At 40.2% G+C, this 14084-nt stretch overlaps 1 protein-coding gene across 2 annotated transcripts in view; it reads right to left on the bottom strand.

The window, feature by feature from the left end:
• Positions 1–11779, bottom strand: part of HSF2 (heat shock transcription factor 2) — a 39365-nt gene extending 27586 nt beyond the window's left edge. For both annotated transcript variants that reach the window (XM_049900067.1, XM_049900077.1), the window contains exon 1: positions 11584–11779. In XM_049900067.1, the coding sequence (XP_049756024.1) occupies positions 11584–11676 (93 nt within the window). In that variant the 5' untranslated portion in view covers positions 11677–11779. The remainder of the gene's footprint in view (positions 1–11583) is intronic.
• Between the last annotated feature and the right edge of the window lie 2305 nt (positions 11780–14084).

Raw genomic sequence — 14084 nt, 5'->3', positions numbered from 1 at the left:
TTGGACCCTGGGTCCTTGCACTCAGAAGCACTTAGACTGGGGGAAGATTGATGACAAGGACCTTCCCCCAGAACCAACAGAAAGAAAGCCTTTCTTGGGAGCTGGTGCCGTGAATTCGGACTTCTAGCTCCTAGATTGTGAGAGAATAAATTTCTGTGTGTTAAAGCCATCCACTTGTGTTATTTCTGTTATAGCAATACTAGATAACTAAGACAATTGGGAATGACAAATAAAGGAAAAGGGAAGGGGCATTTTTACATTCTTCCTTATATCCTATTATGTTATTTGAATGGTTACCCATAAGAACAAATTACTCATTTGATTTCTTATTTCTTACTTAATTAGGGATATACATGATAACACATTACCAGCAACAGCTAGAAAATGTACCTTTAAAAAACGACACCACTTAAAACATCTGTAAAATACCTAAGAAGAAAGCTAACAAAGACCTGCAAGACCTCTTACAAAATACTATAAAATGTGTCTTATCTATGGAAATATTCAATATTTTTTAAAAATATGCATTCTCCCTATAGTTTGAATGCAAATCTCAACAGGGTTACTTATTCTTTTTTAAAATGGAACTTAATTTGAAAACATACACAGAAAAGCAAAGACAACAATAGTCAAGGCACTCCTGAAGAATAAGTTGCCCTAACAAAACAGACATTTTATAAAGCTACAATAACTAATTATAGGTTCCTCATGAGCTCAACTGATTGTTCTGGAATTCTCATTCTTTGCAATATTATTCATAATTTGTTATGATCCACATAATTGGATACCTTTGCAGAGTCAATAAAGCACAGGTAAATTATCTTTCTGGTATTCTCTGCTTTTAGCCAGGATGCATCTGACATTAGCAATGATAATCCTTCATTGCATGTCCTCTTCTGAATCTGGCTTGAGTTTCTAGCAGCTCCCTGTCGATATATTGCTGCAACCTCTTTTGAATGATCTTCAACAACATTTTACTTGTGTGTTATATTAATACTGCTCAATAAGTTCTACATTCTGTTGGATCACCTTTCTTTGGAATAGGCACAAATACGGATCTGTTTCAGTCAGTTGGCCAGGTAGCTGTCTTCCAAATTTCTTGGCATAGATGAATGAGCACCTCCAGCTCTGTATCCGTTTGCTGAAACATCTCAATTGGTATTCTGTCAATTCCTGGAGCCTTGTTTTTCACCAACGCCTTCAGTGCAGCTTGGACTCCTTCCTTCAGTACCACTGGTTCTTGATCATATGCTAGAGCCTGAAATGGTTGAATGTTACCAATTCCTTTCAGTACAGTGACTCTGTGTATTCCTTCCATCTTTTGATACTTCCTGCATCCTTCAATATTTTTCCCACAGAATCCTTCAATATTATAGCTCATGGTTTGAATTTTTTCCTCAGTACTTTCAGTTTGAGAAATGCCAAGCGTGTTCTTCCCTTTGGTTTTTCTAAATCCAAGTCTTTGCACATTTCATTGTAACACAAGAAGCAGTGGTTCAAACAGAGCGAGAGGATACCACGTTGTTTAAAATCAGGAAAGATGTACGTCAGGGTTGTATCCTTTCACCATACTTATTCAATCTGTATGCTAAGCAAATAATCCGAGAAGCTGGATTATATGAAGAATGCAGCACCAGGATTGGAAGAAGGCTCCTTAACAACCAGCAATATGAAGATGACACAACCTTGCTTGCTGAAGGGAAAGAGGAGTTGAAACACTGATGATCAGAGACTACTACAGCCTTCAGTGTGGACTGCACTTCAACAGAAAGAAAACAAAAATCCTCACAACTGGACCAATAAGCAGCATCATGATAAATGGAGAAAATGTTGAAGTTGTCAAGAATTTCATTTTACTTGGATTCACAATCAACACCTACGAAAGCAGCAGTCGAGAAATCAAACGACATATTGCACTGGACAAATCCACTGCAAAAGATCTCTTTAAAGTGGTAAAAAAGCAAAGATGTCACTTTGAGGACCATAGTGTGCCTGAACAAGCTATGGTATTCTCAATCACCTTGTAAGTATGTGAGAGCTAGACAATGAATAAAGAAGACCAAAGAATTATTGATGCCTTTGAATTATGGTATTGGCAAAGAATACTGAATATACCATAAACTGCCAGAAGAAATGAACAAATCTGTCTTGGAGGAAGAACAACCAGCATGCTCCTTAGAAGCAAGACAGTGAGACTTTGTCTCATGTACTTTGGACATGTTATCAGGAGGGACCAGTCCCTGGAGGATATCATGCGTGGTAAAGTAGAGGGTCATTGAAAAAGAGGAAGACCTTCAATGAGATGGACTGACACAGCAGCTGCAACAAGGGACTCATGCATAACAATTGTGGGGATGGCACATGACTGAGCAGTGTTTCGTTCTGTTGTGCACAGGGTTGCTATGAGTCCAAACCAACTCAATGGCACCTAATAGCAACATAGTAATAATGGAGTCCTTGGGTGGCGTAAACGGTTAAGTGCTTGACTATTAGCTGAAAGGTTGGCGGTTCAAACCTACTCAGAGGCGCCTCGGAAGACAGTCCTGATGATTTGCTTCTGAAAGGTCTCAGCACTGAAAACCCTACAGAGCAGTTCTACTCTGCACACACGGGGTCACTGTGAGTCGGAATCAAATCAACGGCAACTAACAACAACACAATAATTACGACAGTAAGATACTGGCACAAAGATAAACTGTCCAGTGGAACGGAATAAGAAACAAAAAAACAAAACCACAATATCTATGTGAAATTTTGATATAAGACAATGGTAGCAATACACTTCACTGAGGAAAGGAAGAACTATTCAGCAAAGGAGGTAAGACAACTAAGTATTTTATGGAACACATGAAACTGGACCTCTCTTCCTACATACAAAAATCAATTCTAGACAGATCAAAAACCTACATATGGAGTATAAACTTTAAAAATTTTCAGAAGAAAAGGAGAGATGGAAAAGTATCTTTCTGTCCTTGAATAATGAAAAATATCTTGTAGAAACAAAAAACACGCATCACAAAAAAGAGTGATGTATTAAGCAATACTAAAATTAAGTACTACTACTTTTCAAAAGTGAAGTAAAAAGATAAGACACGAACTGGAAGAAGATATATGCAACACATATAATAAAAAGAATATTCAGAATATGTAAGGAATTCCTACAAATAATACAAGATAAACCACCCAATAGAAAAATGGGCAAAAGACAAACATTTCACAGAATGGCCAATAAACATGAGAAGTTGTTTTTACACATTAGTAATCAGGGAAACAGAAATTAAGACCTTACTGAGATAACACTTTACATCCATTAGACTGGTAAAAATTAAGAAGAATGTCATAATATCAAAATTTGAAGATGCGGATTAATGAAAAATCTCATGTGTGACTAAGAGGAGTATAAACCGGTTTGATCTCTTTTGAAAACAATTTGCACTATCTTGAGGTTGAACACTTCATACTCTTTTTCTTCCAGCAATTCCACTTTTGTATGTGGGGATATACATCTTACATAGATAAGGAGGTATGTGCAGGAAGTTTGTACCAGCAGTGTTTACATTTGCAAAAAAAAAAAAAACCACTAAACCACCAAAATATCAACAGAGAAGAATGTTCTAGACTTGGGAGGTGAAAAGATATTTGTTGTATCACACTTCATAACATACACACATGTGACATTATTCCTTTGTAGCTATCATATTTTTAAAAATAATAAAGGAAAATTATTTCATAATTTTTTTTTTATAATAGTCATGTTTAATGGACGCTTTATGAATCTTACTTCATTTGATTACGGTGCCTTTAAAAATGTTGGTTACTTCGTCCATAAGATGTCCCATGACATTGATTTCTGGTAGTTTTTTGTTTTCCCCTCTTCTACCACTGTTATGAGTCAGAATCGACTCGACAGCACTGGTTTTTTTTTTTTTTTTTTTTTTTTTACCACTGTCTACCCCTTAAATGTTGGTATTTTCCAAGGTTCTATTACAATACTAAAACCTGTTGCCACTGAGTCAATTCTGACTCATAGTGACCCTCCCTATAGGACAGAAAAGTACTGCCCCACAGTTTCCAGGGCTATAATCTTCACAGGAACAGGCTGTCACATCTTTCTCCTGAAGAGTGGCTGATGGGTTAGAACTACTGACTTTTGGTTAGCAGTCCAGCACTTAAGCAGTGTGCCGTCAGGGCTCCTATTACAATACTACCCTTGGGAAAATTTTTTATGGGCTTATTGGGACCTCATATTCAACTTGCCCCAAACCGAACTCAACTTCACTTTTAAATTTTATTCTTTAACTCTATAAATAGCTTCGACTTCTTTCCTCCTCCCCAATTTACTCAAGTCAAACACTTTAGGACCATCCCTGATTCCTCTCTTCCCTTTCTCCACAATACTCAACTGATCATTAAAGCCCTGTTTGCCATCTGTTCTTACTATTTCCACTGTCACTGGTAAAGTTCAGATAACCACCACTGTTTACCTGGACATGTCAAAGCCTCCTAAGTAGACTGCTGGATATCAATGTCTCATGTCTGCAATCTGGACAGGGGTACCTCGTGAAAAATCAGGTTGGATAAAATCCCTCTCTTCCTCACAACTGCAGTGGTTCCCCAAAGCCTATATATTACAGTTCAAATTCCTTGGTATGGAATTCTAGACGATCCATGGTTTCACCTTAATTGAGATTGCTCTCCACCATATATAGTCAATTCTCTGACCCCATCACACTTAAGCACTCAGCAGCATCATCCTCTATTCCATTTTCTTCCATTAACTTCTTTTACCTCAGTCCCTTGATTTTCATCCTTTCTCAGTATTCCTTCTCAGTCTCCTTTCCTGGCTTTTCCTTCTCTTCATCATAACGTCTAAATGTTGGAATATCTCATTATCTCTCAGTTCCTTCTATCTTCATTTGTCTCTCCAGATGATCTCATCCCATCCCACAGCTTTGCTACTCACAAATTTTTGTTTCTAGCTCCAAATGCCACCCTTAATGCCAGAGTCTTATATCCAACAGCCTATTCAACGTTTTCACTTGGGCATTTTAGAGTGTAGAAGTCATTCGGGCTGTCCAGTAATATTCCTGTTCTTCTTAGCATTGCACTTCCCTACCCACTTGCAAGCTAGGTGTGGCCGTATGACTACGTGTGGTCAAAAAAATGTAAGCAGAACAAAACAATTTTAAAATAATACTAGTAACCTACTTTTTTAATCTCAAAGTTAATATGACCAAAATAGAACTCCAACCTGCATTTCTCCTAATCTCCTATCTCAGCAAATGGTACCATCGTTCATCATATTGCTCAGGTCAGATCTATGAGTCATCCTTAATTCTTCTCTGTGCCCCCAGCTACAGCCAATTTATCAGCAAGTCCTGATAAAGTAGGTATCAACTCCGACTACTATTCACCACTCCACTGCTACTACCCCAGTCCCAGCCACCACCATATTCAGTACTATTTGGAAAACTGCAATAGTCCTCTGGTTCCCCCTTTTCCAGTCCTCTTATCACAATCCCAAGGCTGTATGCCATCTGCCCCTAACCTCACTGAAATAGTACTTCTTCTACTCTCTAAAAACAGTCCAACCACATGGGCCTTCTTGCTTCCTTGAACATGCACCATTAGAGGCATTTATATTCATAATCCCTGTTTGTCTGGGCCATTCTTTCTAATTCAGGTCTCTGCTCAGATGTTACTTCTTCAGAGAAACTTTCCTTGTTACCCGACCCAAAATATCCTCAAATTCCACTCAATGTATGTGCCACTTATCAATTTACTGCTCTAAATTCACTCTTCATTGTTCTTCTATAAAAGTGGAGCTGGGTCCTTTACATATATTTCCTTTTCTAGCTGGCATAATGTTAAACTTTGTCAGTGGAGGATATGAGAAATATTGCAAGAAGAAGGGGCCTTCCTTCCTGGTTTCAGGGTGTCTTTGGCAGGCTTCTGCGGTGCAGGCAGCTTCTCCAGTACCTAGCTCCTGCAGTGTATGGTGGTCAGCAGCTTCCCTTGGTATCCCCTCACTCCTCAGGGAGGTTTCAAATCGAGTGTCTCTGGCAAGACACCTCCCCATGAACAGCTTCCTATGGCATAGCACTCTACAGCAGGGGTGGACAAGCTTTTTCTTAAATGGCCAGATAATAAATATTCTAGGCTTGTGAATAAGGTCATAATTCTACCTTTATAGTATGAAAGCTGTTATAGACAATATATAAACAAATGTGCATGGCTGTGTTCCAATTAAACTTTTATTTACAAAACAGACAGCTGGCCCCTGGGTTGCAGTTTGCCAATCCTTGCTCTAGAGGGCATATTTCCTGGGAAGTTCCAAAGGATGAATTTCCAGTTAGTTCCACAAGCTCAGCACCACAGTGACCTCTGCCATTCAGTGAGTCACGGACATACCTTCTCAAGCAAGAAACTTTCCCTTGGAGGGAAGGGCTCTTACTTGGGCACACTATCTCAGCCCCAGCAGTAGTGGCTGTTCCTTATATGTGCTATCCTTATATTCTTTAAAAAATAATCCGTTCCCATTGAGTCAATTCTAAGACATGGCAAGCCCATGTGTTTCAGCATAAAACTAAGCTCCATAAGGTTTTCAATGGCTGTGATCATTCAGAAGTAGACTGCCAGGGCTTTTCTCTGAGGCTTCTCTGAGGGGATTCGAACTGCCAATTTTTCAGTTAAATAACCAAGTGCTTAACCATCTGCACCACCCAGAGACTCCTTCTTGTATTCTTTAGTGTCTTCTATATTCCAATTTCCCTGTTACAGTCAGTAATTCTATTAAACTTTTTCTGCTCAAAATACTGTGTGGTTTGTCTCCTGATTGGACCCTGACAGATATACTTTCTCTTTATTCTGCCTTATTTTCTTTGTGGTGATGGTTCTTAGGTGCCATCAAGTCAGTTCCAAATCATAGCAGCCCTATGTATAACAAAACGAAATGCTGCCCAGTCCTGTGTCATCCTCACAAATTGTTGCTATGTTTGAGCCCACTGTTGCAGCCACTGTGTCAATCCATCTTGTTGAGGGTCTTTTTTATCATTAACTGAAATCACATTACTTGTATTTGATTACTTTTTAATTATCAGTATCCTCCATTAGATGTAAGCTCCACGAAGGCAGAGACTTTGGTTTACTACTGAATGAATTTCCAGTACCTGGCACAATAACTAGTCATGACAGATTGACAACAACAAATATTTGCAACTCACCAAATAAATAAAACGATTTTTGGTCACAATGGACCAAATTATATTTTTAGAATTTCAACTCTTGGATTATATCAAATGAAGAGATACGTGTCTTGCAAATCTGTTCTCTAGCACATTGACCTACCCCCTCATTCACTCATACCATTCAATGTCTCTGCTCATGGTATTCCTTAAGGCTGTACGCCAAAATTAATAAATGACTTTATGAGTGTGAAAACTCCACCTTACTGCCATTTAAACCTGTAAGGCTCAAGTAACACAAGACAGAACTCTTCCTATTCCACAAACATTTTACAAGGGGCAGATAGCCACTACTGAGTAGGGTGAGAAAGATGGGTAGCTTTCCTCATGCCTTGCCCACAAATGCTGGCAAGCTTCCAAAAGCAGTAACAGTTGTTACTGCCGAAATTAAACTTTTGGCACTTGTGGTCTAAAACACCCAAAATATTCTTCAATACTAATAATCTAATACTTCAGACCCATTAATACAAAACACATTTGGAACAGAAAATTGTAACACTTTCTGTAACAACCAATCTATAACTTTTCAGTATTCATCAACCATCCCATCTGAGTCTCTAGCTCATTCTCTCTCCGATATACATATATATAAAAATATCTCCCACTGAATCTCTTTAAACTTTTGTGTAGGCCCACTTAAGTCGGATTTTGCCCCATTTTGCCACATGTTGTGGCCTTTCTTATTTTCACTTGGGAATACTACAATAATGCAGTGGTTCCTGGGAAGTTAAAAAAGATACCAGTACACTGGAAAGTCTAAGGGCCTTTTGCTTAAATTCATACAAAACTGCTAGAAAACAGTCAAATTCTGTTTTGGTTCCCTCTTCCTACCTATTTTCTGATTTGTCTCTGCTGATTTGACAGAGAGGAAAGTAGAGAATGCCAAAGGGCACAAGAAGATGAGCATGAGGCTTTTAGGGGAAATTATTTGGTCTTCTGAAGCAATCCAAGACAAAAGTAATAAAACTGAAGAACAGAGACAAAGGTAAGAAAACTGGAAAAACAATGACCTTTCCATTATTCCCTCTTTTATACTGCTTAACTTGAACATACACCGAGCATCAAATTTCAGTATCAGTAAAGACTGTTCTTGACTACCAATGGCAAGAACTTCCATTTAACCTCCACAACCTCTTGTCCTTGAATATCAAGTTTCCCCAGTTGCTTCAAAGCTAAACTGTGCCCTGTCTTTAGGACCTTATTACATTTAAAACACCTTTAGGTTAACTGGCAATACTACCTTTGTCCTAGCATCAGGCTGCCTACCAGAGCCAAGAGTAGCTACACAAAATTTTGAAGCCATAGGAAATGCCACCCCAAAGGCAATTTCATGGGGGAGAATAGGGGAAAAACTGAAATACGTACATGTTTTCTTAAAGATACTCGGACTACAGGTGTTTCTTTCTTTCTTTCTTTTAGAGTCAATAACATGTTTAGTATAGTTTTGGTTGCTTAGCTTACTATATTTCTATATTTAATGAGAATGATGTTTTCACTTTCCAATTTTGTTGTATTACAAGCTTCACGGATAACTTAAGTTACATATGTCTTCAGGAATATTAAACCAAGTTTTCCAAACTGCAGTCGGTAAGAATCTCCTCCCCTTAACTTATACCTAACTAGTGGAGTAAATTATTTTCCACAAGTGAAAAGAAAAAAAAAAAAAAAAAAAAGCATAAAAGATTGCCTGGTTTCCAAAACATCTGCTGCTTCTAAAAGGCCTTAATATGATTTTAGCTAAGATGGTATAAATGTTAAATTACCTCAACAGTAAATTCAGCAAAACAAATTTGAACGAAACCAGAAACCACCATAATAGAAACTTTCAAAAGATGAGAGTAATTTATTTTTTCTGTCTAACATTGTTGTTTTAATTAAAGTTTTACCTTTCAGTGTTAACAACGCTTTTAGAAAAATCTGTGGAAGAGGAAGAGAGACAGCTGCCCTAGACAATTAGGCTTAGCCCTATACAGCTTTTATCCAGAACTGAATATATAAGAGGGCAATATTTTGGCATAAATGTAAATGTACTGCCAACCTGCATTAATTTAGTACTGTTGATGGAAGGCTGATTTAGGAGCTTGGAAATGTATGTTAGGGTCCCACCTCCAATTCTAACTGGCTGTGTAATTACTAATACGGAACCTAAAGCTCAAATCCTCATCTATATAAGGATGATGCTAAACTAGCTGATCTCTAAGGTTCTTTTTCAGGCATGATTCTATCTTTATCATTCCTACCACTTCCATTAAGTCTTCCAGGGATTTCATTGACTCATGCAACATTTATTAAGCACCTACTGTGTCCCTGGCACAGACACTGTCTTCTGCCCTCACTGGGTTTACATTTTAATTTACCCTTTGGTGTATTAGAAAATGAGTGCTGTACTACTTAAAACATAAGCTTAGACTTAATAATGGGATAAAAACAAGAATTACTTTTAAGTAGTTTGCTTATTTGGCTTAAGATTCATAAAATGATGCATTCATGAATTAGTATGAAACTCTCCACATTCGATATTGCCCATAAAATAAGAATGCTATTAAAATATTTTGGCTAGTAAAGATATATTAGGCCCTGCACTGACATAATGGCCTTTAATTAAAATCAATTACCAACATATTTAGGTACTTTTTCTGGGCAGTAAAAATAAGAAAGCCCACCCAAACCAAAAAGGGTTGATAAAATCAGGCTGGGGAGACAGATCTCAGTCCAGGCTCTAACATGAACACACGGCTGAGTAACAGCAGTTTGTAATGATCCATTCTTGTCAACTTTTAATCCTTCTGACTGATGAAAAGCATGACACATATGTTTATTTTTAAGTATATGCTGGCTTCCTTATTTTCATTTTTCTTTGTATAATTGTACAGAATTCATCAGATGCTTATGAATATGCACAACATAAAGCTAGCCCCCCCCCGAAAGATGACTCAGTTAATAACACTGACCTCCAAAAAAATTAAATCCTAGAAAAGAGATAAACAAATGACAATAATGCAAGGCAGAAAATGGTCTTACAGTAGCCAAAACTTCATACACTCAATATGGTGCTTCCTGTTAGTAAAAGTAAATAAAACCAGGAGTTCCTATTAACAGGAAAGGAACAGAAGGAAGAGAGAAGAAGGCTAGGTAACAATTACTCAGCAGCCAACAGGTGCCAGGCACTGTGCAGGTAGCTTTCCCTTATTCTTATCAAGAACTCTGCACATGTAAATATCCCAACTAGGGTGCTCATCTACAATAAGACAACTTCACTCCCCTTCACAAAATGATTCCAGCAGCCTAGGAGTGTATTCTAAGACGAATGCACTGTTGACGTAAATATCTGATCATTCTGCTTAGAATCTTAGTATCTGGAGCTAGAAGGGGTTTTGGTCACCTAGGCAACCCGTTCACCTTATGGATGATGAAACTCAGGCCAGATAAGTGCGTCGACTAAGATCATCCCTGTTTAATGGCAGATCAGGGAACAAACCAATAATCAAGAGATCCATATACCTCCCTGCTGGTAAATGTTTAGTGAAATGTAGTGATTAATTTTAATTTTAGCTCCTCACGAAGTTACTGAATACTAGCATTTTTATATAAATAATTATAAAACACCAATTACACAAATGCCCCAGAATCCCCAAATTATTTGCTATTTTCTTTGTGATAATCTAAAAACCTAGCGATAAGCAGTAACCTGGGTTTGAACATTTGCCTACTTCCCTAACTGCTGTCCCCATAAAGATCCCAGACGCAAAGCAGGGGTGTGTGTGGTGTGTGGTGTGTGTGTGCCTGTGTGCGTGCAGTGAGGGAATCAAGTCGGCAAGGTAAAGATTTCCGCTGATAAATCCCCGCGCGGACGATCCGGACACGGGGCTCCCTGTCCCCTCAGCGATTCGTAACCCGCGAGCCCGGCGGGAGAACGAAGGATGAGTGTGCACTAATGTCGCTCCCGCACCCTCGGCGAGTCGGCTGCCCTCATGCCGCCGCCCCGTGCCACTGCGACCGGGCCAGTTCGGAACGCGGGCTGGGTCGGTCCGTTACGGGGCAGCGGGCCCCGCGCGGGCCGCCCCTCCCCCACCGCGGCCTGCCGGGCCGCCGCGGCTCCCCGCGCGAACAATACAGGGGGTCCCCGCGAGGCCGAACGCCGACACCATGCGCCGCACCGCCTCCCCGCGCCGCGGGCCTCTCAGAGCAGCGTTGAGCCGCAGGCCGAGGGAGACAACCCCGCGTGAGGCAGAGAGGGGGGAGAGAAAGAAAGAAAGAGAGCGACAGGGAGAGAGAGACACAGAGAGAGAGGAGACGGTTAGTGTCCAGGGGTTGGAGGCCGCCGTCCCCTGACCTGTACCTGGCTCCAGGTGATGAACTCGTTGGTGTGGGCCTCCTCCACAAGAGTCCACAGCTTGCTGAGGAAAGCCGGCACGTTCGAACTCTGCTTCATTGTTAATGAGGCGCAGGGATTCCAAATTCTACACCCGAAAGAGGTGGTAGCAGCGGCGGTGGCAGCTGCTCCCCGAAAGCGTCCACAACGCAGGCGCAGCAGCTCTCGGGCCCCGCCCCCCCGCCCCGCCAGGCGCGCAGCGAGGCTGGGAGGCCCGGCCGCCGCACGTGACGGACGAGTCTCTGCGCTGGGCCCGCGCGCGCGGCTCCCGCGCCGGTCCCTTTTCTGGCCAATCCCAGGCGCGGATCACATCGACAGAGAAAAGCGATTGGATGCTGCCGAGGTGGGGAGGTGGGAGCATAAGGGGGCGCTGCCTTCTCATTCGTCTTTTATGCAGGGCCTTCTGTGTAGCGGACCTTGGGTTTAGGGGACAGTGTTTGGTTGTTTCAAGTGGAAGCCGCGTTATGTTTCTGAGTTGTGGTTGAGAGGCTGCAAGAAGCCCTCCGAGGCCCTTGAGTCATGAGTTTGGCAGGCAGAGTGTGGTGTGCACCAATCTAAAGGTAGGCGTGGAATACAATAATTCATAGGGATAAAAAGCAGCAGCTTTAAGTGTGATATGCTAGACCCAGGTTGAAACTGCCTTAAGAATAATGAACCTTGTTTTCATGCTGAATTTTCCATTAGGAGAAAATGGCCCCTTTAAGATACGCTTATCAAAAAGAGGAATTTAAATAGTAACTAACTCCTTATTAAGGACCTTTTATAGAGTTGCAATGAGTCGCAATCGACTCGATGGCAGTGTTTTTTTTTTTTTTTAATTGTGAGCCAGGAACTGTAATAGGCAAGTGACATGCTTGTTCTCATTCAGTAAACATGGAGTGACCATTATATGCCCAGCATTAAAAAAAAAATCATTCAAATGGTTGTAGTCGAATAAAAACTGTTCCTGCACATATTTTGCAGTTATGGTCTTGTTTTCCTGAGAGTTTGCTATAGTGGAAAAAAATGTTGGATGAGAAGGAGTCAGCAGATGTGAGTTTAGACCCAGCTTTGTGTACACTTTAGTTTGTACTTATTTACACTGGTACTGTGGAATTTAGAGCAGTCCATTCATCTGTGTGTGCCAGTCTTCCTCATCTCTTCATTGAGAATAAGAATATTTGTCTTCTCAACCATGTAAGAGTAGCCTTAATAACATGGTAGTTATGAAATGCTTTGAAAATATATTCTACAAAATTAAACTTTCAGCCAGTGAGCGATGAAAGTAGGCGACACTTCCCCCAGACACTACCCCTCTGACCTTCCGATCTGTTTCCGTCCATAGACAGACCATGCTTATTCGAGCCCCTAAATCTTTGCTCATCTGTTGTCTTCCTTTTAATTATCCAAATGCATTTGTACTTCAAGACCAAGCTTAAGGTCCCCATCCTTCATGAAGCCTTCCATTACCACCTGAACTCACAAACTGCTGTCTCTTCAAACTTTTCTAGACCTTGTTTTATACCATAAAATTTAGCTCTCTCTTTTTTTATACATTAATGTATTAATTTCCATCTAAAAAAAACCGTCTTGGTTAGATGCAAGCAGAAACCCCCTTTGTAGAGCTTCCAGGAGAGTCTAGTGGCTTGGGTATTCAACCTGTGCAGTCCAAGGGGCCTCCTACTTGGTAGGTCCTACACTTGGCTTAATGCTCTGCTATATCACTGTCTTGAAATTTTAAATAACTTTTTTAACAAGGGACCCGGCATTTGCGCTGGGCCCAGCAATTTGTGTAGCCAGCCTTGCTTCTAATGTTATACACCCTATAGGCCAGTGGTTCTCAAACTTCAAGGAGGAGGAAGTAAACAAATGAACATAAATCATTTATCAGGCAGTAATGATACTCATAAAACCAGCCAAAGTGATATGTAATTAACCAGAGAAGGAAACCAGGGCACCTGGAAATTAAATGACATGTCCAAAATTACACAGCTGCTGTTGAAATTGAAACTATGTCTTCTTAGTCTGAAGTGTATGGCTTTTATCTTTACAACAATGGGTCTTAAACTTTAGCCTACATCAGGATCACCTATAGGGCTTGTTAACAACCAGATTGCTGATACCCTCCTACCATATCTCCTTCTATCTGCTCCCTCCCTCTGTCCCAAGTTTCTGATTAAGTAGGTCTGGCATGCAGCCTGAGAATTTGCATTTCTAACAAATTCCCAGATGATGCAAATGCTGCTGCAAAGTGGGACCACACTTTGAGAACTATTAAAAAAAAAAAAAAGATTTTTTTTTTAACAGAGGAAAAATTAGTAAACTGACCTTCCCTTCTAACTTGTACAGACTTGTTACCCCTCACCTTTTTAACAAAATCCAGCCATTCCAGGAATAATTTAAACTACTCTTTTCTTTGTCAATGAATGTAATCCTTAATGTTTATTCTAATTAGTAACACTGTCTCAAAACTTTGAGTATTGACTAGA

Source organism: Elephas maximus, chromosome 1 (genome assembly GCF_024166365.1).
Source record: "Elephas maximus indicus isolate mEleMax1 chromosome 1, mEleMax1 primary haplotype, whole genome shotgun sequence".
NCBI lineage: Eukaryota > Metazoa > Chordata > Mammalia > Proboscidea > Elephantidae > Elephas > Elephas maximus.
This window is presented reverse-complemented; position numbering and strand designations above follow the sequence as displayed.